Source organism: Chamaea fasciata, unplaced genomic scaffold (assembly GCF_029207755.1).
Source record: "Chamaea fasciata isolate MVZ Bird 193981 ecotype frontalis unplaced genomic scaffold, bChaFas1.0.hap1 SCAF_148, whole genome shotgun sequence".
Lineage (NCBI taxonomy): Eukaryota > Metazoa > Chordata > Aves > Passeriformes > Sylviidae > Chamaea > Chamaea fasciata.
In genome coordinates, this window is record NW_027094233.1 from 118,433 (window position 1) to 141,904 (window position 23,472).

The window sequence follows — 23,472 nt, forward strand, 5'->3', positions numbered from 1 at the left end:
CCCCGGCTCCGTTTTCCGCCGTTTTTATTACCAAAAACGAGCCGTGGCGGCGCCGTCCCGCCCGTCCCCCGGCTAAGACACAACCGCGACGCTTCGCCGAGGGAATTTGGGGCGAATCCCCCCGATTTCGGGACCGCGAAAACGGGCTGGGGGGGGGGGGGAGCGGGGAGGGGAAAAGAAAAAAAAAAAAAGCCCCATTTTTGAACCGAAACGCCGCCGATTCGCCCCAAAAACCGCGCTGGCGACGGCGAGGAGAGAAAGCAGCGGGACGGGGCCTCGCAGGCGGAATTCCGGGGGGGATTTCAGGGACCAACCTGGGGGTCATTCCTCAGTCACCTCGGGGGCGCTTTGCCCAGTTTTTGGGGTGTTTCGCCTTTTTTAGGGTATTTTCCGCGGTGTTTTTTGGGGTTGTTTCGGGCAATTCGCGGTTTTATCTCGGGGCATTTCGGCGTTTGAAAAATAATTTCCGGGGGGGGGGGGGGTTGGGGGGATGTTTCCGTCACCTCTGGGACGATTTGGGCCCTTTTTTGGGGTCATTTCAGCCGGTTTTGGGGGTTATTTTGGCCGGTTTGGGGTTATTTTGGCCGGTTTGGGGGTTTTTCAGCCATTTTTGGGTTATTTCAGCTGGTTTTGGGTTATTTTCCCCATTTTTTGGGTTATTTTGGCCGGTTTGGGGTTATTTTGGCCGGTTTGGGGGTTTTTCAGCCATTTTTGGGTTATTTCAGCTGGTTTTGGGTTATTTTTCCCATTTTTGGGTAATTTTGCCCGTTTTTGGGTTATTTTGCCCGGTTTTGAGTTATTTTTCCCATTTTTGGGGTTATTTTGCCCGTTTTGGGGTTATTTTGCCTGTTTTGGGTTATTTCGCCCATTTTTGGGTAATTTTGCCCGTTTTTGGGTTATTTTGCCCGTTTTGGAGTTATTTTTCCCATTTTTGGGGTTATTTTGCCCGTTTTTGGGTTATTTTGCCTGTTTTGGGGGTTTTTCAGCTGTTTTTGGTTTTTTTTCAGCCGTTTTTGGGTTTTTTCAGCCGTTTATGGGTTTTTTCAGCCGTTTTTGGGTTTTTTTTCAGCCATTTTTGGGTTTTTTCAGCCGTTTTTGGGTTTTTTCAGCCGTTTTTGGGTTTTTTTCAGCCGTTTTTGGGTTTTTTCAGCCGTTTTTGGGTTTTTTTTCAGCCGTTTTGGGGTTTTTTCAGCCGTTTTTGGGTTTTTTTCAGCCGTTTTTGGGTTTTTTCAGCCGTTTTTGGGTTTTTTTCAGCCGTTTTGGGGTTTTTTCAGCCGTTTTTGGGTTTTTTTCAGCCGTTTTTGGGTTTTTTTCAGCCGTTTTTGGGTTTTTTCAGCCGTTTTTGGGTTTTTTCAGCCGTTTTTGGGGCCCATCCCGGGGGCTCCTCTCGGGGGGTCCGGGGGGGATTTGGGGCTGCGGGGGGGGAGGGGCAGTCGGAGGTAGGTGCTTTAAAGTCCGTTTATTTTTTGTTCTTTTTGTTTTTGTTTTTTTGTGGGTTTTTTTAAGAAAAACAGGCACATTCAGTCCACGGGAGGCGGGGAGGGGGAAAATTCGGGATTTGGGGGGATTTGGGGGGATTTGGGGGTTCCCACAGCCCCAAACCCCTCCCCCCCTCCCTCCCCTCCCCCAGCGGCGTTTTGGGGCCAAAAGAGGATTTTTCTCCCTCCCCGCCCCCAAAAAATCCAACCTCAACCCCTCCCCCACCCCCGAACCCCAAACCAACCCTGGGGGGGAGGGGAGCCCGGGGAAAACCCCAAAATTGGGGTTTTTTACCCCATTTCGTGCCGGGGGGAGGGGTGGGGGGGGGAATCCCCAAATCCGGGGATTTTGCCCCATTTTGGGGTGGTGGGGGAGGGGTAAGGCCTCGTGGGGGTGGGGGGAGGGGCCAGGAACCACCTTGGGGGGTGGGGGGGGGGGGATAAAAATGAGGGAAAAGGGAGAAAAAATCAAAGTGGGAAAAAAAAATCCCTCAAAAAATGGGGAAAAAAAAAAAAAAGCCCCAAAATCGCCCCGGAATTCCCAAAAAAACAAAAAAAAGGGGAAAAGGGGAAATTTGGCACCTGCAGTGCCGGGAGGGGGGGAGGGGGTGAGTTTTGGGGTGAAATCCTGGGAATTGGAGGGGAAGGGATGAAAGTCACCCCAAAAATGTCACCCTGGAGGGAGGGGGAGGGGGTCACCCTAAAAAATGTCAGGGGGGGAAATTGGGGAAAAAAAAAGGAGCCAAAATTGGGGAAAAAAAAGAGGTGGAATGAAGGGAATGGAAGAGATTTTAAAAAAAAAAGATGAAAAAAGGTGAAAAAAAGGGAAAAAGGGAAAAAGAGGGTGGGGGGGAGGGAATGAGAGGGTGAAAACAAGGAAGTCGAAATAAAAAAAGGGAAATAAAAGAATCCCCTGAAAAAGGGGGAAAAAAGGATAAAAAGGGGCAAAGGAAGGAAAAAAAAGGGGGAAAAGGTGGGAAAAAAAAAGGAGAAATAAAAAGGGGAAAAAAGGGGGGAAAAAAGGGGGAAAAAAAGGGGAGAAAAAAAGAAAAAAGGGAAAATGAGGGAGAAAAAGAAAAAAAAAGAAAAAAGGGGAAAAAAGAAAAAAAAAGGAAAAAAAAGGAATAAAAAAGGGGGAAAAAAGAAAAAAAAAGGGGGAAAAAACTGGGAAAAGGAGGGGGAAAAAAAAAGGAAAAAAAAGGAAAAAAAGGGGGGAAAAAGAAAAATAAAAGGGGGAAAAAAAGAAAAAAAAAAGGGGAAAAAAGAAAAAAAAAAGGGGAAAAAAGAGAACACAAACGTGGGAAAAGGAGGGAAAATGACCCAAAAGAAAAAGGGGGAAAATCAAAGGCCCCAGAGCCGCGGGGGGAGGAGGAGGAGGAGGAGGAGGATCAGGAGCTGTTCTGGTTCTGGTAAATGGACGCCTTCTCCTTGAGCAGGTCCAGGCAGAGGTGGCAGCTCCAGCTCCCTGCGGGAAGGGCGGGATCAGCCTTCGGCCTCAGCGCCTCCTCATCCCCAGCGAACCGCCGGGGCTGCCGGGGGAGGGCACGGGGGAGGGGAAGGGCGCCAGGAGGAGGAGGAGGATTGGGGAGGGTAAAACCCCTCGCCACATCCCAGAGGGAAACCCGGGAGGAATCCCGAGGCTGGGCAATCCCACGGCGGGGTTTGGCAATCCCAGGGCGGGTTTGGGCAATCCCAGGGCGGGTTTGGGCAATCCCAGGGCGGGTTTGGGCAATCCCAGGGCGGGTTTGGCAATCCCAGGACGGGTTTGGGCAATCCCAGGGCGGGTTTGGCAATCCCAGGGCGGGTTTGGGCAATCCCACGGCGGGTTTGGCAATCCCACGGCGGGTTTGGCAATCCCATGGCGGGTTTTGGCAATCCCACGGCGGGGTTTGGGCAATCCCAGGGCGGGTTTGGCAATCCCAGGGCGGGTTTGGGCAATCCCACGGCGGGGTTTGGCAATCCCAGGGCGGGTTTGGCAATCCCAGGGCGGGTTTTGGCAATCCCAGGGCGGGTTTGGGCAATCCCACGGCGGGGTTTGGCAATCCCAGGGCGGGTTTGGGCAATCCCACGGCGGGTTTGGCAATCCCATGGCGGGTTTTGGCAATCCCACGGCGGGGTTTGGGCAATCCCAGGGCGGGTTTGGGCAATCCCAGGGCGGGTTTTGGCAATCCCAGGGCGGGTTTGGCAATCCCAGGGCGGGTTTTGGCAATCCCAGGGCGGGTTTGGGCAATCCCAGGGCGGGTTTGGGCAATCCCACGGTGGGTTTTGACAATCCCACGGCGGGGTTTTGGCAATCCCAGGGCGGGTTTGGGCAATCCCAGGGCGGGGTTTGGCAATCCCAGGGCGGGTTTGGCAATCCCAGGGCGGGGTTTGGCAATCCCAGGGCGGGTTTGGGCAATCCCAGGGCGGGGTTTGGCAATCCCACGGTGGGTTTTGACAATCCCAGGGCGGGTTTGGGCAATCCCAGGGCGGGGTTTGGCAATCCCAGGGCGGGTTTGGCAATCCCAGGGCGGGGTTTGGCAATCCCAGGGCGGGTTTTGGCAATCCCACGGCGGGTTTTGGCAATCCCAGGGCGGGGTTTGGCAATCCCAGGGCGGGTTTTGGCAATCCCACGGCGGGTTTGGGCAATCCCAGGGCGGGTTTGGGCAATCCCAGGGCGGGTTTGGGCAATCCCAGGGCGGGTTTGGCAATCCCAGGGCGGGTTTTGGCAATCCCAGGGCGGGTTTGGCAATCCCAGGGCGGGTTTGGGCAATCCCAGGGCGGGTTTGGCAATCCCAGGGCGGGTTTGGGCAATCCCACGGTGGGTTTTGGCAATCCCAGGGCGGGTTTGGGCAATCCCAGGGCGGGTTTGGCAATCCCAGGGCGGGTTTGGGCAATCCCAGGGCGGGTTTTGGCAATCCCAGGACGGGTTTGGCAATCCCAGGACGGGTTTGGCAATCCCAGGGCGGGGTTTGGGCAATCCCACGGCGGGTTTTGGCAATCCCAGGGCGGGTTTGGGCAATCCCACGGAGGGTTTTGGCAATCCCAGGGCGGGTTTGGGCAATCCCAGGGCGGGTTTTGGCAATCCCAGGGCGGGTTTGGGCAATCCCAGGGCGGGTTTGGGCAATCCCAGGGCGGGTTTGGGCAATCCCAGGGCGGGTTTGGGCAATCCCAGGGCGGGTTTGGGCAATCCCGGGGCGGGTTTGGGCAATCCCGGGGCGGGTTTGGGCAATCCCACGGCGGGTTTGGGCAATCCCACGGCGGGTTTGGGCAATCCCGGGGCGGGTTTTGGCAATCCCGGGGCGGGTTTTGGCAATCCCGGGGCGGGTTTGGGCAATCCCACGGCGGGTTTGGGCAATCCCACGGCGGGTTTGGGCAATCCCAGGGCGGGTTTTGGCAATCCCGGGGCGGGGTTTGGCAATCCCGGGGCGGGGTTTGGCAATCCCGGGGCGGGGTTTGGCAATCCCAGGGCGGGGTTTGGCAATCCCGGGGCGGGGTTTGGCAATCCCGGGGCGGGGTTTGGCAATCCCAGGGCGGGTTTTGGCAATCCCACGGCGGGTTTGGCAATCCCATGGCGGGGTTTGGCAATCCCGGGGCGGGTTTGGGCAATCCCAGGACGGGTTTGGGCAATCCCAGGGCGGGTTTGGGCAATCCCAGGGCGGGGTTTGGCAATCCCGGGGCGGGTTTGGCAATCCCAGGGCGGGTTTGGGCAATCCCAGGGCGGGTTTGGGCAATCCCAGGGCGGGTTTGGGCAATCCCAGGGCGGGTTTGGCAATCCCACGGCGGGTTTGGGCAATCCCAGGGCGGGTTTGGGCAATCCCGGGGCGGGTTTGGGCAATCCCGGGGCGGGTTTGGCAATCCCACGGCGGGTTTGGGCAATCCCAGGGCGGGTTTGGGCAATCCCGGGGCGGGTTTGGGCAATCCCAGGGCGGGTTTGGGCAATCCCACGGCGGGTTTGGGCAATCCCAGGACGGGTTTGGGCAATCCCGGGGCGGGTTTGGGCAATCCCGGGGCGGGTTTTGGCAATCCCAGGGCGGGTTTGGGCAATCCCGGGGCGGGTTTGGCAATCCCAGGGCGGGTTTGGGCAATCCCAGGGCGGGTTTGGCAATCCCACGGCGGGTTTGGGCAATCCCACGGCGGGTTTGGCAATCCCGGGGCGGGGTTTGGGCAATCCCAGGGCGGGTTTTGGCAATCCCACGGCGGGTTTTGGCAATCCCAGGGCGGGTTTGGGCAATCCCACGGCGGGTTTTGGCAATCCCAGGGCGGGTTTGGCAATCCCGGGGCGGGGTTTGGCAATCCCAGGGCGGGGTTTGGGCAATCCCAGGGCGGGTTTGGCAATCCCAGGGCGGGTTTGGGCAATCCCACGGCGGGTTTGGCAATCCCGGGGCGGGGTTTGGGCAATCCCACGGCGGGGTTTGGCAATCCCAGGGCGGGTTTGGCAATCCCAGGGCGGGTTTGGCAATCCCAGGGCGGGTTTGGCAATCCCAGGGCGGGTTTGGGCAATCCCAGGGCGGGTTTGGCAATCCCAGGGCGGGTTTTGGCAATCCCACGGCGGGTTTTGGCAATCCCAGGGCGGGTTTGGGCAATCCCAGGGCGGGTTTGGGCAATCCCAGGGCGGGTTTTGGCAATCCCAGGGCGGGTTTGGGCAATCCCAGGGCGGGTTTGGGCAATCCCACGGAGGGTTTTGGCAATCCCACGGCGGGGTTTGGCAATCCCAGGGCGGGTTTGGCAATCCCAGGGCGGGTTTTGGCAATCCCAGGGCGGGTTTGGGCAATCCCAGGGCGGGTTTTGGCAATCCCAGGGCGGGTTTGGGCAATCCCAGGGCGGGTTTGGGCAATCCCAGGGCGGGTTTGGCAATCCCAGGGCGGGTTTTGGGAATCCCAGGGCGGGTTTGGCAATCCCAGGGCGGGTTTGGCAATCCCAGGGCGGGTTTTGGCAATCCCACGGCGGGTTTTGGCAATCCCAGGGCGGGTTTGGGCAATCCCAGGGCGGGTTTGGGCAATCCCAGGGCGGGTTTTGGCAATCCCAGGGCGGGTTTGGGCAATCCCAGGGCGGGTTTGGGCAATCCCACGGAGGGTTTTGGCAATCCCACGGCGGGGTTTGGCAATCCCAGGGCGGGTTTGGCAATCCCAGGGCGGGTTTTGGCAATCCCAGGGCGGGTTTGGGCAATCCCAGGGCGGGTTTTGGCAATCCCAGGGCGGGTTTGGGCAATCCCAGGGCGGGTTTGGGCAATCCCAGGGCGGGTTTTGGCAATCCCAGGGCGGGTTTGGCAATCCCAGGGCGGGTTTGGCAATCCCAGGGCGGGTTTTGGGAATCCCAGAGGAGGTTTTGGCAATCCCGGGGCGGGTTTGGGGTGGAACCCCGAGGTTTGGGGTGGAATCCCGAGGTTTGGGGTGGAATCCCGAGGTTTGGGGTGGAATCCCGAGGTTTGGGGTGGAATCCCGAGGTTTGGGGTGGAATCCCGAGGTTTTGGGGTGGAATCCCGAGGTTTTTGGGTGGAATCCCGAGGTTTCGGCAATCCCGGGGCAGGTTTTGGGGTGGAATCCCGAGGTTTGGGGTGGAATCCCGAGGTTTGGGGTGGAATCCCGAGGGTTTTGGGTGGAATCCCAAGGTTTGGGTGGAATCCCGAGGTTTTTGGGTGGAATCCCGAGGTTTGGGGTGGAATCCCGAGGTTTTGGGGTGGAATCCCGAGGTTTCGGCAATCCCGGGGTGGATTTGGGGTGGAATCCCGAGGTTTGGGGTGGAATCCCAAGGTTTTGGGGTGGAATCCCGAGGTTTGGGGTGGAATCCCGAGGTTTGGGGTGGAATCCCGAGGTTTAGGGTGGAATCCCGAGGTTTGGGGTGGAACCCCGAGGTTTCGGCAATCCCGGGGTGGGTTTGGGGTGGAATCCCGAGGTTTGGGGTGGAATCCCAAGGTTTTGGGGTGGAACCCCGAGGTTTCGGCAATCCCGGGGCGGGTTTGGGGTGGAATCCCGAGGTTTGGGGTGGAACCCCGAGGTTTCGGCAATCCCGGGGTGGGTTTGGGGTGGAACCCCGAGGTTTTGGGGTGGAATCCCGAGGTTTTTGGGTGGAACCCCGAGGTTTCGGCAGTCCCGGGCGGCGCTGGCGCCGCGCTCACCCTCGGGGGGCTCGGACATGGGCGGCGTCAGGCAGTACATGTGGTAGCCGCGGTCACAGTCGTCACAGAACAGCAGCTGGTCCTGGCGCGGGGACACCAGAGTTCCCCCTCGGCCCCAAAGAGCCTCGCCCGGGCCCCACAGCTCACTAGAAGGACCCCCGGTGGCTTTGGGCCCCCCCAGGTGGGTTTGGGGCCCCCCAGGTGATTTTTGGCCCCCCAGGTGGTTTTTGGGCCCCCCCAGGTGATTTTTGGGCCCCCCCAGGTGATTTTTGGCCCCCCCAGGTGATTTTTGGCCCCCCCCAGGTGGTTTTGGCCCCCCCAGGTGATTTTTGGCCCCCCCCAGGTGGTTTTGGGCCCCCCCAGGTGGGTTTGGGCCCCCCCAGGTGATTTTTGGGGCCCCCCCAGGTGATTTTTGGGGCCCCCCCAGGTGATTTTTGGCCCCCCCAGGTGATTTTTGGCCCCCCCAGGTGATTTTTTGGCCCCCCCAGGTGGTTTTGGCCCCCCCAGGTGATTTTTGGCCCCCCCAGGTGGTTTTTGGGGCCCCCCAGGTGGTTTTGGCCCCCCCAGGTGATTTTTTGGCCCCCCCAGGTGGTTTTGGCCCCCCAGGTGGTTTTGGCCCCCCCAGGCGCTGGGGGCGCTCACGTCGTTCTCGGAGGTGCCGCAGATGTTGCAGCACTTGCACTCGATGCACTGCCAGCGGTACGTCTTCACCGCCGCCATCATCACCGGCGTGAACTGCAGGCACGACGGGTGGCCTGGGGACATCGGGGACATCGGGGACATCGGGGACAGCCGGGGACATCGGGGACATCGGGGACAGCCCGGGGACATCGGGGACATCGGGGACATCGGGGACAGCCGGGGGACATCGGGGACATCGGGGACATCGGGGACAGCCCGGGGACATCGGGGACATCGGGGACATCGGGGACAGCCGGGGACAGCCCGGGACATCGGGGACATCGGGGACAGCCCGGGGACATCGGGGACAGCCCGGGGACATCGGGGACATCGGGGACATCGGGGACATCGGGGACAGCCGGGGACATCGGGGACATCGGGGACATCGGGGACATCGGGGACAGCCGGGGACAGGGACATGTGGGGGGGGCACGTGATCCCAAAGACCCTGGCCAACCTCAGCCCCAGCCCCCCCGAAGAGGGATCCACCAGGATCCCAGAGCTCCCCCAGGATCCCAAAGACCATCCAGGATCCTGGGGATCATCCCAGATCCCAAATCTCTCCCAGGATCCCGGGGATTATCCCGGCCCCTCCAGGCAGTGGGAACCCCGGGATCCGCGATCCCAAATCCCCCCGGATCCCAAATCTCTCCCAGGACCCTGGGGATTATCCCGGCCCCTCCAGGCAGTGGGAACCCCGGGATCCGCGATCCCAAATCCCCCCGGATCCCAAATCTCTCCCAGGATCCCGGGGATTATCCCGGCCCCTCCAGGCAGTGGGAACCCCGGGACCCGCGATCCCAAATCCCCCCGGATCCCAAATCTCTCCCAGGACCCCGGGGATTATCCCGGCCCCTCCAGGCAGTGGGAACCCCGGGACCCGCGATCCCAAAGCCGCCGGATCCCAAATCTCTCCCAGGATCCCGGGGATTATCCCGGCCCCTCCAGGCAGTGGGAACCCCGGGACCCGCGATCCCAAAGCCGCCGGATCCCGGGCAGCGCTCACCGGAGCGGCCGCAGTCGGAGCAGGACACGAGCTCCTCGGGCTGCCCCGTCTTCTTGTTGATCTTGGAGTCTCCCAGGCAGAAGTCGCAGTAGTTGTTGGGAAGGGCCAAACCGTCGGGGCCCTTCTTGGCTGGAAAAGCCGACGTTTCCCGGGAATCTCAGGTTTCCCAGGGATTTCCGATTTCCCATTGGGGGATTTCCGATTTCCCATTGGGGGATTTCAGATTTCCCGGGAATTTTCAGATTTCCCATTGGGGGATTTCCGATTTCCCATTGGGGGATTTCCGATTTCCCATTGGGGGATTTCAGATTTCCCGGGAATTTTCAGATTTCCCATTGGGGGATTTCAGATTTCCCATTGGGGGATTTCCGATTTCCCGGGAATTTTCAGATTTCCCAGTGGGGGATTTTCAGATTTCCCAGGAATTTTCAGATTTCCCGGGAATTTTCAGATTTCCCATTGGGGGATTTCAGATTTCCCGGGAATTTTCAGATTTCCCGGGAATTTTCAGATTTCCCATTGGGGGATTTCCGATTTCCCGGGAATTTTCAGATTTCCCAGGAATTTTCAGATTTCCCAGGAATTTTCAGATTTCCCATTGGGGGATTTCAGATTTCCCCGCGGGTTCCCCCCATTTCCCGGGATCAGGGACGGCGTTCCCTCCTGGACTGGGCTGGGCCTTGGCCCATTCCCAGTTTTTTTCCTTACATTTCTGCTCCTCGGAGCGCTGGGAGACGGGCGTGGGGGGCTGGGAGTCGTCCTTGTCGTCGCCCTCCTCCTCGGCCAGGTGCGAATGGGCGTAGTGGTAACTGAGCCCCGGGCGGTTCTTGTAGCGCTTCCCGCAGACTGCCGAGGGAAGCCGGGAACAATCCCAGTCAGGGCGGGGATGGAAACCCCGATCCCAAATCCCAAATCCCAAACCCCGATCCCAAATCCCAAATCCCAAATCCCAAACCACAAACTCCAAATCCTGAGTCCCAAACCACAAACCCCGAACTCCAAATCCCAAATCCTGAAACCCAAATCCTGAACCTCGAATCCCAAATCCTGAGTCCCGAATTCCAAATCCCGAATCCCAAATGCTCCAGAGCAGCCCCGATGCCAGCGCTGGGCTGGGGTTCCCAGAGCGGCTGGAATTGGGTAAAACCACCCCAGAATTCCAACGGAATTCCAGGTAAATCCCCTGGGATCCCAAAGGAATTCCAGGTAAATCCCCCGGGATCCCCCGGAATTCCAGGTAAATCCCCCAGGATCCCAAAGGAATTCCAGGTAAATCCTCTGGGATCCCAAAAGAATTCCAGGTAAACACGGTGGGATCCCACAGGAATTCCAGGTAAATCCCCCAGGATCCCACAGGAATTCCAGGTAAATCCTCTGGGATCCCACAGGAATTCCAGGAAAATCCCCCAGGATCCCACAGGAATTCCAGGTAAATCCTCTGGGATCCCAAAGGAATTCCAGGAAAATCCCCGGGATCAATCCCACGGCAAAACCCTTACTGGGAATGTATCGGGGAGAGGAGATCCCCAGGCCAAGGTGAAATCCGAGGGAAGGGGATTCCCGGGAATCCTGGCGATCCGAGGAGGGATCTGGGAGTGGCCAGGGATCCAGCCGGGCTCCCCAAAGGCCGGAATCCATCGGTTCTCCCCTTCCCAGCTGGAATTCGGGAGATTTCTGCCTCCGCGCAGCTCCCGGCGGATCAGGGAACCGCCTCCGGCCCCCAGTGCTGCTTTTCCAGGTTTTTTGGGAAGTTTTTCCTCATCCAAGGACACCCCAAAATCCCTTTCCGGCCCCGTTTCGGCGCGGGAAGGATGAGCCCGGATCCGGCTCCTTCCCAGCCCGAGGAATTGGGACAAAATCCCAAAAAAGCGGCGCTGGAGCGGGAATTCCAGGCGCATTCGTGTTTCCCAGCGTGTTTTCCCCGCGGTTTTCCAAGACTTGGGAAGGAGCCGGGCTTTGGGATGAGATTTCCCCATTTCGGAGCTTTTCGGGGAACGCCACGGAAGTTTCCGGATCCGCCCTCCCCAGACCGTGGAAAAATCCGGGAGAAAGCAGCTGGAGCCGGGAAAACGGGGGCAGAACTTCCAAAGGAAGCAGGATTTTTTTGGGGGGGGGGGATAAAAACCCACGGGAATGATCCCGGGATTCGTGGCGTTCCTGCGGATAAACCGGCATCGGGGCGGCACCGAGGACAAAGCAGCAATTCCACCGGGATTCCCACGGAATTCCCCAGCCCACGGCGCTCCCAAGCCGCCTCTCCCCCTCAAACCCTCCAAGCACGGCTCGGGAATTCTCCTCCCGCGGCGAGGAGCAGGAACCTCGGGAACATCCCGAATTCCCCAGCCCTGGCTGGTTTTGGGGTTTTTTTTCCGGGGGGTGGGAATTTTTTTCATGTTTTCATTTTTTGGAGGTGGATTCGGAGCGGGAAACACGAGCCCAGGGCGGCGGATCCCGGGATTCGGGGACTGGGCTGGAAAACTCCGTGTTTTTCCCGCTGCTGACTCCACGGGGGGGGAGGGGGGTTAAATCTTTGTTTTCCCGGCCTCGATCCCCGCTGGAAAAGGGTCGGGGGGGGCTGGAGCTGTTGACGTCGCTCCCGTGGCCTTTGGCTTCTCCCTCCCCTCCTCCCGGGCCTCCACAGGGGCGTCCTATTATTATTATTATTATTATTATTATTATTAATTATTTTTTTCTTTCCTGAGGTCGGGAGGAATTAAAAAAAAAACAAGGAAAAAAGGAAAGGGCAAGGCGGTGGGGGAGGGAACGAAATCCAAAAGGAGGAGAAAGCAGGAAAAAAACGAGCAGAGAGAGAGCGGAACTACCTCGGTCGGGAGGTTTCAAGGAATGCTTTTGTTTGTAACTGTCTGAAACACAGAAAGAGAAGTCGTGAGAGGACACGGAGACGGACGGACGGACGTGGAAAAACCGGGGAGGGGGCCGGGAAGAGCAGGAGACCGGAGCGAGCCAGAGGGGGACAGCCAGGCCGGGGAGCGGCAGGACAGCAGGAAGGAGACAGAGAGGGGAGCGGCCGCGCGCGCGCGCCCCGCCGGCGCCGGGAGGGAGCGCCGGGAACGGCGGCCGGGGCCTCGGAGCGCGCCCGGAGCCCGGAGCCCGGAGCCCGGAGCCCGGTGCCCGGTGCCCAGTGCCCGGTGCCCGGTGTGCGGCGCCCGGTGCTCGATGCCCGGAGCCCGGAGCCCGGTGCCCGGTGCGTGGCGCCCGGTGTCCGGTGCCCGGTGTCCGGTGCTCGATGCCCGGAGCCCGGAGCCCGGTGCCCGGTGCGCGGTGCCCGGTGTCCGGTGCCCGGTGCGCGGTGCCCGGTGTCCGGTGTCCGGTGCGCGGTGTCCGGAGCCCGGTGTCCGGTGCCCGGTGCGCGGTGCGCGGTGCCCGGTGTCTGGCACCCGGTGTCCGGCGCCCGGCGCCGCTTGGGTTGGGTCTGGGGCTTTCGGTGTTTCGGTTCCCATCGCGCTCTTTCACAACCCTCGGGTCTCCCTCCCCGCAATTCCCAGCGGGAGAAGGCCGCGGCGGGGGAAGGGGCCGGGCCGAGCGGGACGGCGGCCGGTGGCCGGTGGCCGGTGGCCGGTGGCGGTGCCGGGCCGCCGGGGCGCACTCACTGTCACACGCGTAGGGCTTGTCGCGGTCCTCCAGGACGGCGGCGTCCAGCTTCTTCCGAGCGCCCCCCACGCCCTTGCCCTGCGCGGAACGACGGGGTTGAGGGGGGAGGAACGGGGTTGGGCGGGGGAAAAATGGGGATTTGGGGGGAAAAATGGGATTTGGGGGGAGAAAATGGGGTTTGGGGGGAAAAAAAAACGGGGATTTGGGGGGAAAAAATGGGGATTTGGGGGGAAAATGGGGATTTGGGGGGAGAAAATGGGGATTTGGGGGGAGAAAATGGGGATTTGGGGGGAGAAAATGGGGATTTGGGGGAGGAAAAAATGGGGTTTGGGGGGAAAAAATGGGGATTTAGGGGAAAAAATGGGGATTTGGGGGGGGAAATGGGATTTGGGGGGAAAAATGGGGATTTGGGGGGGAAACCTGGGATTTGTGGGGGAAAAATGGGATTCAGGGGAAAAAAACTGGGATTTGGGGGAAAAACTGGGATTTGGGGGGAGAAAATGGGGTTGGGGGGGAAAATGGGATTTGGGGGGAGAAAATGGGGTTTGGGGGAAAAAATGGGGATTTGGGGGAGGAAAAAATGGGATTTGGGGGAAAAAATGGGGTTTGGGGGGGAAAAAAACTGGGATTTGGGGAGGAAAAATGGGATTTAGGGGAAAAAATGGGGATTTGGGGAGGAAATGGGGTTTGGGGGGGAAAAAAACTGGGATTTGGGGGAAAAATGGGATTTGGGGGAAAAAATGGGGTTTGGGGGGAAAAAACCCGGGATTTGGGGGAAAAAATGGGGTTGGGGGGAAAATGGGATTTGGGGGAATAAAACTGGGATTTAGGGGAGAAAAAATGGGATTTGGGGGCGAAACCTGGGATTTGTGGGGGAAAAATGGGATTCAGGGGAAAAAACCTGGGATTTTGGGGAAAAAAACTGGGATTTTGGGGGGGAAAATGGGATTTGGGGGGAAAAACCCAGGATTTGGGAAAAACAACAGCATTTGGGAGGAAAAAACCGGGATTTGGGAGAAAATACTGGGATTTGCGGGGGAAAACCCGGGAAGAGGAGCAGGGGAAGGCGCGATCCCAAAGGAATTCCAGGTGAGCAGCCTGGCATCCCTAAGGAAACGCCGGCAAATTCCCCGGGAATTCCAGGTGAACCCCCGGCATCAATCCCACGGCAAAATCCTTGTTGGGAACGCGAGGGAAGGGCCCGGAGCCGCCCCCGAATCCTCGGGAAGAATCCCGGTTTTCCTGCGCGCCGTTCCCCCCCGGAATTCCCTGGAATTGCCTCACCTTGGCCTTGCCCTTCCCCCGCCTCTTGGGCGTGTCCTCCTCGTAATCCTCGTCGTCCAAATCGTCCAGGAAATCGTCCGGCTCCAGGATCCGCTGGGGAGGAGCAGAGGGGGTCAGCGGGGGGAAACACCGGGAAAAGGGGGAAAAATGGGGGAAACACCAGGAAAAATGGGAAAAAACGGGGAAAAACGGGGAAAAATGGGGAAAAACGGGGGAAGAAACGGGAAAAAAACGGGGAAAAATGGGAAAAACAGGGGAAAATGGGAAAAAACGGGGAAAAACGGGGGAAAATGGGGGAAAATGGGGAAAAACAGGAAAAAACAGGTAAAAAAACGGGGAAGAAACAGGAAAAAAACGGGGAAAAAATGGGAAAAAAACAGGGAAGAAACAGGAAAAACGGGGAAAAAAACAGGAAAAAACGGGTACAAAAAGGGGAAAATGGGGAAAAAAGGGAAAACACCAGGAAAAATGGGGAAAAAATGGGAAAACCGGGGAAAATCCGGGAAAAAAAAGGTAAAAAATGGGAAAAACAGGGAAAAAACCAGGAAAAAAATGGGAAAAAAGGGAAAAAATGGGGAAAACAGGGAAAAACGGGGAGGGAGGCAGGAGGAACCACGGCCAGATCCATCCCAGAGGAGGCACGGAAAGGTTCCTGTGGATGGATAAGGAATTTGGGATGTTCCATGGAGGTTCTCATGGATGGATAAGGAATTTGGGATGTTCCATGGAGGTTCTCATGGATGGATAAGGAATTTGGGATGTTCCATGGAGGTTCTCATGGATGGATAAGGAATTTGGGATGTTCCATGGAGGTTTTCCTGGATGGATAAGGAATTTGGGATGTTCCATGGAGGTTTCCTGGATGGATCAGGAATTTGGGATGTTCCATGGAGGTTCTCATGGATGGATCAGGAATTTGGGATGTTCCATGGAGGTTTTCCTGGATGGATAAGGAATCTGGGATGTTCCATGGAGGTTTTCCTGGATGGATAAGGAATTTGGGATGTTCCATGGAGGTTCTCATGGATGGATCAGGAATTTGGGATGTTCCATGGAGGTTCTCATGGATGGATAAGGAATTTGGGATGTTCCATGGAGGTTTCCTGGATGGATAAGGAATTTGGGATGTTCCATGGAGGTTTTCCTGGATGGATAAGGAATTTGGGATGTTCCATGGAGGTTCTCATGGATGGATAAGGAATCTGGGATGTTCCATGGAGGTTTCCTGGATGGATAAGGAATTTGGGATGTTCCATGGAGGTTCTCATGGATGGATAAGGAATTTGGGATGTTCCATGGAGGTTCTCATGGATGGATAAGGAATTTGGGATGTTCCATGGAGGTTTTCCTGGATGGATCAGGAATTTGGGATGTCCCATGGAGGTTTCTGGGGACGAACAGGGAATCTGGGATGTTTCATCCCCCAAGAAGCCAAGGAAGGGCCGGATTCGGCGGGAAAAGGCCGGGAGGAGGAGGGATGCAGGAAAAGGAGAAGGAATCGAGGCCGGGAAGAGATTTCCCCGCTACAAGCCACGCTGCGGGAAAAGCCCTGGAATTCTGGGAGAACGACCCCCAAACTTCCCTTTCCTTGAACTTCAGGAGCAGGAAATTCCCCTTCGCTGAACTTCTGGGCCGGAATTCCCCCCCCACGGACTTCTGGGATGAGGATCTCCCTCTTCCCAAAAATTTGGGACCAAACCCTTTTTTTCAGTCCAGAAACTCCCTTTTCCCAAATTTCTCCCCAGGCCAAAAAAAATCCCCGAATTTTGGCTCCAGAACCTCCCCAGGGGCCGGAATTCTCCCGTTCCCTCTCCCCACCATCCCAAACCCTAAACCCCACGTCCGGAGTGGGAAAAGTCCGAGTTTTGTGCCCCGAAATTCCCGGTTCCCATCCTGGAATTCCTGGTTCCGTCCCGGAATTCCCAATTTCCCGGTTGGACTTCCTATTTCCCATCCCAGAATTCCCAGTTCCTGGTTGGAATTCCCAGTTCCTGGTGCAGAATTCCCAGTTGCCGTCCCAGAATTCCTGGTTCCCAGTGTGGAATTCCCAGTTCCTGGTGCAGAATTCCCGTCTCCCACCCCGGAATTCCCGTCTCCCACCCCGGAATTCCCGGCTGCACCTTCCGCGCGCGGCTGTTGGTGACCGGGAACTCGCCCAGGCTGTCGTCGTCCACGCGCGGGTCGGGCAGCGGACGCTTCTCCAGAGGATCCGTCCGGAGCAGCGCCTCCAGGCTGCTCCCGTCCTGGGCCAGCAGCCCCTCCTTCTTCAGCGTCTGCTCCGCGTCTGGGAAGGGCACCAAGGTGGGAAAAAACCGGGAGAAACGGGGGGAAAACGGGGGGGAAAACGGGGAAAAACGGGGAAAAAGGGGGGAAAAGGGGGAAAAAGGGGGGAAAATGGGGGAAAAAGGGGGGAAAAAACAGGGAAAAAACGGGGGGAAAACAGGGGAAAAACGGGGAAAAAATGGGGGAAAAAGGGGGGAAAACAGGGGAAAAACGGGGAAAAACGGGGAAAAAATGGGGAAAAAGGGGGAAAAACGGGGGAAAAAACGGGGGAAAAAACAGGGAAAAAACGGGGGGAAAACGGGGGGAAAACGGGGAAAAACGGGAAAACGGGAAAAAACAGGGAAAAAACAGGGAAAAAACGGGAAAAAATCGGGAGAAACGGGGGAAAACGGGGGAAAAACGGGGAAAAATGGGGGAAAAACGGGGGAAAATGGGGGAAAAAACAGGGAAAAAACGGGGGGAAAACGGGGGAAGAACGGGGGTAAAACGGGGAAAAAATGGGGGAAAAACGGGGGAAAAACGGGGAAAAAATGGGGGAAAAACGGGGGAAAATGGGGGAAAAAACAGGGAAAAAACGGGGGGAAAACGGGGGAAGAACGGGGGTAAAACGGGGAAAAACAGGGAAAAAATGGGGGAAAAAAGGGGGAAAAACGGGGGAAAAATGGGGGGAAAAACGGGGGAAAAACGGGGGAAAAAACAGGGAAAAACCAGGAAAAAATGGGAAAAAAACGGGGGAAAAGCAGGGAAAAAAGGGGGGAAAAATGGGGGGAAAAATGGGGGGAAAATGGGGAAAAATAGTAAAAAATGAGGGAAAATGGGAAAAAATGGGGGGAAAATGGGGGAAAGATGGGGAAAAAGGGCGAAAAAAGAGGAAAAACCGGGGGAACATGGGGAAAAAATGGGAGAAGATGGGGAGAATGGGGAAAAATGGGAGGAAAATGGGAAAAAATGGGAAAAGATGGGGGAAAAAGGGCGAAAAAATAGGAAAAAATGGGAAAACATAGGGGAAAATGGGGGGAAAACGGGAAAAAAATGGGGAAAAAAAGGAGAAAAAGGGGGAAAGATGGGGCAAAACCCGGAGCAACCGGGGGAAAAGCCAGGAGAAAGGCGGGCGGGAATTACCGGGTTTGATGGAGGGGAAGGAGAGCCGCGGGTCCTCGGGGGGGTGGGCGCGGCGTTTCTTGCGCCAGCGCCGCGCCGGGTACGAGTAGAGCTGCCCGGCGGCCAGACCTGCGGAGAAACGCCGGGAAGTGGCCCCGAAATCCGGCCTGGAAAATCGCCGGCGCTGACAGAACATTCCCGAGCTCTCCCGGAGCAGCCCAGGCCACCCCGGGCCCCGTCGCCTCCCCGCCCTTCCCCCGTCGTTCGTTTTTTCCTGACGTTTATTTTTTTCCTGACGTTTATTTCCCCGGCGTTCTCCCGGCGTTCCCCCGTTTTTATCCCCGGCGTTTCCCCCGGTGTTTTCCCGTCGTTCCCGCGGCGTTTCCCTGGTCTTCTCCTCCTTTGTTCCCTGTTATTTCCCCATTATTCCCCTCCCATCTTTTCCTCGTCGTTTCCCCGTCGTTTCCCATCATTCTCCCATAACTTCCGCGTTGTTTCCCGTCGTTATTTCCCTGTTCTCCTCCCATCTTTTCCCCACTGTTTCCCATAATTTCCTCATTGTTTCCCATAATTTCCTCATTGTTTCCCATAATTTCCTCCCGTTCTCCCGTTTTTTTCCTCGCGGTCTCCCATCTTTTCCTCATTGTTTCCCCCCGTTTCCCCCCCGCTCTCCTGTCCTTTCCCGGCGTTTTCCCGGCGTTTTCCCGGCGTTTTCCCGGCCGTACCGGGCCCGCGGTGCCGTTTCTCCATCCAGATGTAGCAGTTGCTCTGGGCCACGCCGGTCTGGGAGTCGAGGAAGGGCAGGCGGACGCTGCGCTCGGCGCACAGCCGCGCGTTGTAGCTGTGGCACTGCTCCATGGCGTCCCGGTAGTACTGCTCGCCCAGCCTGCGGACGGCACGGGTCACGGCCGGGAAAAACGCCGGGAATGGGGCCGGGAATGGCAGGATTGGCACGGGGAATGGCACGGGGAATGGCACAGGGAATGGCACGGGGAACGGCACGGGGAATGGCACAGGGAATGGCAGGATTGGCACGGGGAATGGCACGGGGAATGGCACGGGGAATGGCACGGGGAATGGCAGGATTGGCACAGGGAATAGCACAGGGAATGGCAGGATGGGCACCAGGAATGGCACAGGGAATGGCAGGATTGGCACTGGGAATGTGGGAATGGCACAGGGACTGGCACAGGGAATGGCAGGATTGGCACAGGGAATGGCACAGGGAATGGCAGGATTGGCACAGGGAATGGCAGGATTGGCACAGGGAATGGCAGGATTGGCACAGGGAATGGCAGGATTGGCACGGGGAATGGCAGGATGGGCACAGGGAATGGCAGGATTGGCACAGGGAATGGCACAGGGAATGGGGGCCCAACAGGGATCGCGGCCCAGCACTGGGAATGTGGGAATGAGGGACCGTGCGTCAAGGAAGTCAGGGACACCAGTGGAGTGTCAGGGATACAACTGGAGAGCCTCAGGGATAAAATCCTGGTGAATATCGGGATCAACCCGGAAACCCTCCGGGACACGACCGCAGAAAGTCAGGAAAACACAGGGAAACGCAGGGAAACGCAGGGAAACGCAGGGAAACGCAGGGAAACGCAGGGAAACGCAGGGAAACGCAGGGAAACACAGGGAAATACGGGGAAATACGGGGAAACACAGGGAAATACAGGGAAAAACAGGGAAACACAGGGAAACGCAGGGAAAAACAGGGATAGACAGGAATGTAGAAGGGAACACAGGAACACGTAGGAATGCACAGGGATATACGAGGATTTGGAAGGAAACCCGAGGATTTAGAGGGAACCCCGGGGAAGGCTCCCCCAGCTCGGCCTCTTCAGGACTTTCGCTGGGATGCACCGGGAAGCAGAGCGGGAACGGACAGGGAAGAACAGGGGATGTCCGGGGATTTTGGGGATATCCTGGGATACTGGGGGATGTCCAGGGATACTGGGGCTGTCCTGGGATACTGGGGGATGTCCGGGGATTTTGGGGATATCCTGGGATACGGGGGATATCCAGGATACGGGGGATATCCTGGGATACCGGGGCTGTCCTGGGATACTGGGGATATCCTGGGATACCGGGGGCTATCCTGGGATACCGGGGGCTATCCTGGGATACGGGGGATATCCTGGGATACCGGGGGATATCCTGGGATACTGGGGATATCCTGGGATACTGGGGATATCCTGGGATAATGGGGATATCCTGGGATACCGGGGGCTATCCTGGGATACTGGGGATATCCAGGGATACCGGGGGCTATCCTGGGATACCGGGGGCTATCCCGGGATACCAGGGGCTATCCTGGGATACTGGGGATATCCGGGATACGGGGGCTATCCTGGGATACGGGGGCTATCCTGGGATACTGGGGGATATCCTGGGATACCGGGGGCTATCCTGGGATACCGGGGCTATCCTGGGATACAGGGGCTATCCCGGGATACGGGGGCTATCCCGGGATACGGGGGCTATCCCGGGATACCGGGGGCTATCCCGGGATACCGGGGGCTATCCTGGGATACGGGGGCTATCCTGGGATACGGGGGCTATCCCGGGATACGGGGGCTATCCCGGGATACCGGGGGCTATCCCGGGATACCGGGGCCGTCCGGGGCTGCAGAGCCCCCCCGGCCGTGTCGGGCCGCCTGCCCCGTCCTTGGCCTCCCCAGGACGCTCGCGCCCGGGCGCGCAGGGACCCACGGAGGGCCGGGGGACGCCACACCGGGAATTCTCCGCCTTCCCAGGACCAGCCCTCCCTCTGCCCCCTCCGGGACCTTCCCAGGGCCGGAGCCCCGCAGCCGCGGCGCTCGCCGCCCCAAGACCCCCGCGGTCCTCCCGGCTCTGTGGGGAGGATTTCAGGGTCTCCTCGCCCCCCACCCCCCAGCAAAGTTGACCCCGAACAATGCGCGCGCGTGTGTGCGCGCCCCCCTCCCCCCCCCCACCCGCTTGGTCCCGCCCGGCGCGGGGGGGGGGCGCCGCTTCCCGCCGCCGGCCGGGCCGCACCACTCCCGCCCCGCGGGGGGGCCGGGCTCCGGGGGGGGGGGGGACCCGCACTCACAGCTTGACCACATTCTGAACCACCGCCGCCATCTTGGCTCCGCCGCCGGGGCGCCGCGGGGCGCGTGCGCGGAGGGAGGGGCGCGCGCAGGGAGGAGGAGGAGGAGGAAGGAGAGGGATGGAGGGAGGAGGAGGAGGAAGGAGAGGGATGGAGGGAGGAGGAGGGAGAGGGAAGGGCGGCGGAGAGGAGAGGCCGAGGGAGAGGGAGCGAAAGGGGCAGCGCGGAGTCCTCCCGGCCGCTGCGCGGCGCTGTGCGCGCCGGGAAAAGGCGGGAAAAGGGGGAGCGGGGCCGCCAAGCGCTGAGGGGGGAAAAAGGGCGGGAAAAGGATCTGAGGGGGAAAATGGCGGAGGAAGGTGAGGGGAGAAAGGGAGGGGATGGGGAGGAAGGAGGGAGGGAGGAAGAGGGGGGATCTGGGGGAGAATAAAGGGGGGAGAGAGGAGGGAGACGGAGGGGGGAAATGGAGGGGGCAGAGTGAGGGGGGAAATGAAGGGAGAATGAGTGACAGGATGGGGGAGAACGGAGGAAAAAATGGGAGAGAAGAAGGCGGGAGAGCGAGGGGGAAATGGGCGGAAAGTGAGGGGGAAATGGAAAGTGAGGGGGAAAGGGACGGAAAGTGAGGGGGAAATGGAAAGTGAGGGGGAAATGGACGGAAAGTGAGGGGGAAATGGGCAGAAAGTGAGGGGGAAATGGGCGGAAAGTGAGGGGGAAATGGAAAGTGAGGGGGAAATGGAAAGTGAGGGGGAAAGGGACGGAAAGTGAGGGGGAAAGCGATGGCAGAGATGAGGGGTTCTATCCCGGAAAAAGAAGCCTCGAGAGACCCCACTGCTCCACAGAATTCCCTGGAAAGAGGCTGGGGCTGGGATCCCTTGTCCCGACGGATAAAACGAGAGGAAACGGCCTCGAGTTGCAGCCGGGGAGGTTTATTGAGGAAAGTTCCCTCGTGGAAAGCGTCGTGCCGCCCTGGCACGGGCTGCTCAGGGATGTGCTGGAGCTGCTGTCCTGGAATTATCCTGAAAAAAAGCCGGGACGTGGCCCGCGGGGACACGGTTCAGTGGTGACCCGGTGGTGCTGGTTGGATCTGATGAGCCCAAAGGTCGTGTTCACCCTCAGCCCTTCCATGGAGAGGGGCGAGAAGAGGGAGAACGGAGAGGGAAAGAAATGGGGAAGGGGCGGAGGGAAATGGGGAAGGGGCGGAGGGAAATGGGGAAGGGGCGGAGGGAAATGGGGAAGGGGCGGAGGGAAATGGGGAAGGGCCGGCGGAGGTTTGGGGGGATAAAAGGGAAAGGCGTGAGGGCTGGGAGGGAAGTGAGGGATAAACGAGGGCCAGGAGAGGATGGCGTCGGGGGGAAGCGGGGGATGGATCCCGCAGACCTGAAATCTCCGATTCCCCGTGTCTCTTTGCGGTCTCAACCAAACCCAGCCACCCCTCAAGGCTCTTCATCCCTCTAAAAACTCCTGCCCCAAAAAGAATTCCCCGTTTTTGGAGCTCTTTTCCCTTTTCCCCAAACCTGAATTAACCGAGTTGGCTCAAACAGAGATCACCCACGGCGAGCGTGGTTTGACCTCGGCTTCCAGGTGAGTTCCTCGCTTCCAGGTCACTTCACTTTTCTCCTCCTGACTTCCACATCCCGCCTCTGGCGGTTTTGGTTTTTGGGTTTTTTTCCCTTTTTGCTGGGAATTTGCCTTTTTTTCCCCCCCTCAAGGTCACCCCCTGGTCAAACCTTCCTCCTTCCCTCCTCCTCCTCCTCCTCCTGGTGGTAATCCCAGGCCGGCTGGTCACAGCCCGAGCGGGGGCGTGGGCGCCGTTAATCCCCTGCCCGGAAATCCCGGGATAACGAGGAACTTGGGAGGGGTTAATTAATGATTCCAGCCTCGATCGATCCCGGAATAAACTCCCCAGAAAGGGAGGGAAGGAGGGGAGCGGGCGCTGAGTCACGGTGACTCGAATTCTTGGAACTGGGAGGAAAATCGGGTTGGCAGTTTTCGCATAACTCGTTAATTCGGGGAGGGATTAATTAGGGGAGGAGCGGAAAGGGATCCCAAATGATTTATTAATGATTAAAGGTTAATTGAGGAACTTGGTTTGGGGTTGTTTTTTTTTTTTTGCTGATGAGATTGGGGGGAAAAAAAAAACCATTTCAGGGATAAAGTGATAGTGGGGATGATTTCAGCGGGAAGCACGGTAATTTTGGGGATAATTTCAAGGGTTTAGAGCAAATGTGGTCTGAGAGGGGAGGGAGGGAGGGAAGAGGAGAGGAGGAGAGGGGTGAGAAAAGGAAAAATCACCTTTTCATGGTTAAAAAAAAACCCCACCCCAAAACCTGGCAAATTAAAGGAGCTTTTCCAGGACTGGAGCAGAGGGGGATGAGTTGGGGGAGGACAGAAATGAGGTCCCAAATTAAAGCTGGAACATCCCAGAATCCAGTCCGGGGCTGTGGAAGGGGAAAAAAAAACTGGGGGAGGAAAGGGACAAAACTGGGGGAGGAAAGGGACAAAATTGGGGGAAAAAGGGACAAAATTGGGGGAGAAAAGGGACAAAACTGGGGGAGAAAAGGGACAAAACTGGGGGAGAAAAGAGACAAAATTGGGGGAGGAAAGGGACAAAATTGGGGGAAAAGGGACAGACCTGGGGGAAAAGGGGATTTGGGGCTGATTTTGCCTGTTTCGAAAGAGCTCCGGCAGAGTTTCGCAATCCCTGGGCCGAGGCGCGGCCCGAACAAACGGCTCCACGCGTAAACCACTGGTCAGGGTGAAACCTCAGGAAAGCTGGGATGAAATCCAGGGGGGGATAAAAAACCCAAAAGTGCATCCACGTTGTCCCGGCCCTGCCCATGCTGGAACGTCCCCTGACCACCCT

The 23,472-nt window shown here is 58.2% G+C and overlaps 2 protein-coding genes across 3 annotated transcripts; both read right to left on the reverse strand.

Moving 5' to 3' along the window:
• Positions 1-7: 7 nt before the first annotated feature.
• LOC136304707 (zinc finger protein ubi-d4) lies at positions 8-20,974 on the reverse strand. 2 transcript variants are annotated; one of them, XM_066208197.1, is made up of 12 exons: positions 20,616-20,974; positions 18,268-18,428; positions 17,564-17,671; positions 16,279-16,442; positions 14,159-14,251; positions 12,874-12,952; positions 12,085-12,126; positions 9,971-10,108; positions 9,263-9,391; positions 8,218-8,330; positions 7,576-7,657; positions 8-2,943 (listed from the first exon to the last, which is right to left on the reverse strand). In XM_066208197.1, the coding sequence occupies exons 1-12, from the start codon at positions 20,645-20,647 to the stop codon at positions 2,867-2,869; spliced, it is 1,218 nt and encodes a 405-aa protein (XP_066064294.1). In that variant the 5' UTR covers positions 20,648-20,974; the 3' UTR covers positions 8-2,866. The 2 variants fall into 2 exon arrangements, with proteins under 2 accessions (XP_066064294.1, XP_066064293.1); XM_066208196.1 differs by lacking the exon at positions 12,085-12,126 and having other exon boundaries at positions 20,616-20,717.
• LOC136304694 (splicing factor 3A subunit 2-like) lies at positions 2,974-5,454 on the reverse strand (the record flags this gene model as incomplete). Its single annotated transcript, XM_066208176.1, is given in 4 exon segments — positions 2,974-3,007; positions 4,688-4,827; positions 5,222-5,293; positions 5,296-5,454. Coding segments are annotated over 4 exon segments (405 nt in total), but the record flags the coding sequence as incomplete, so codon positions are not given.
• Positions 20,975-23,472: the final 2,498 nt, after the last annotated feature.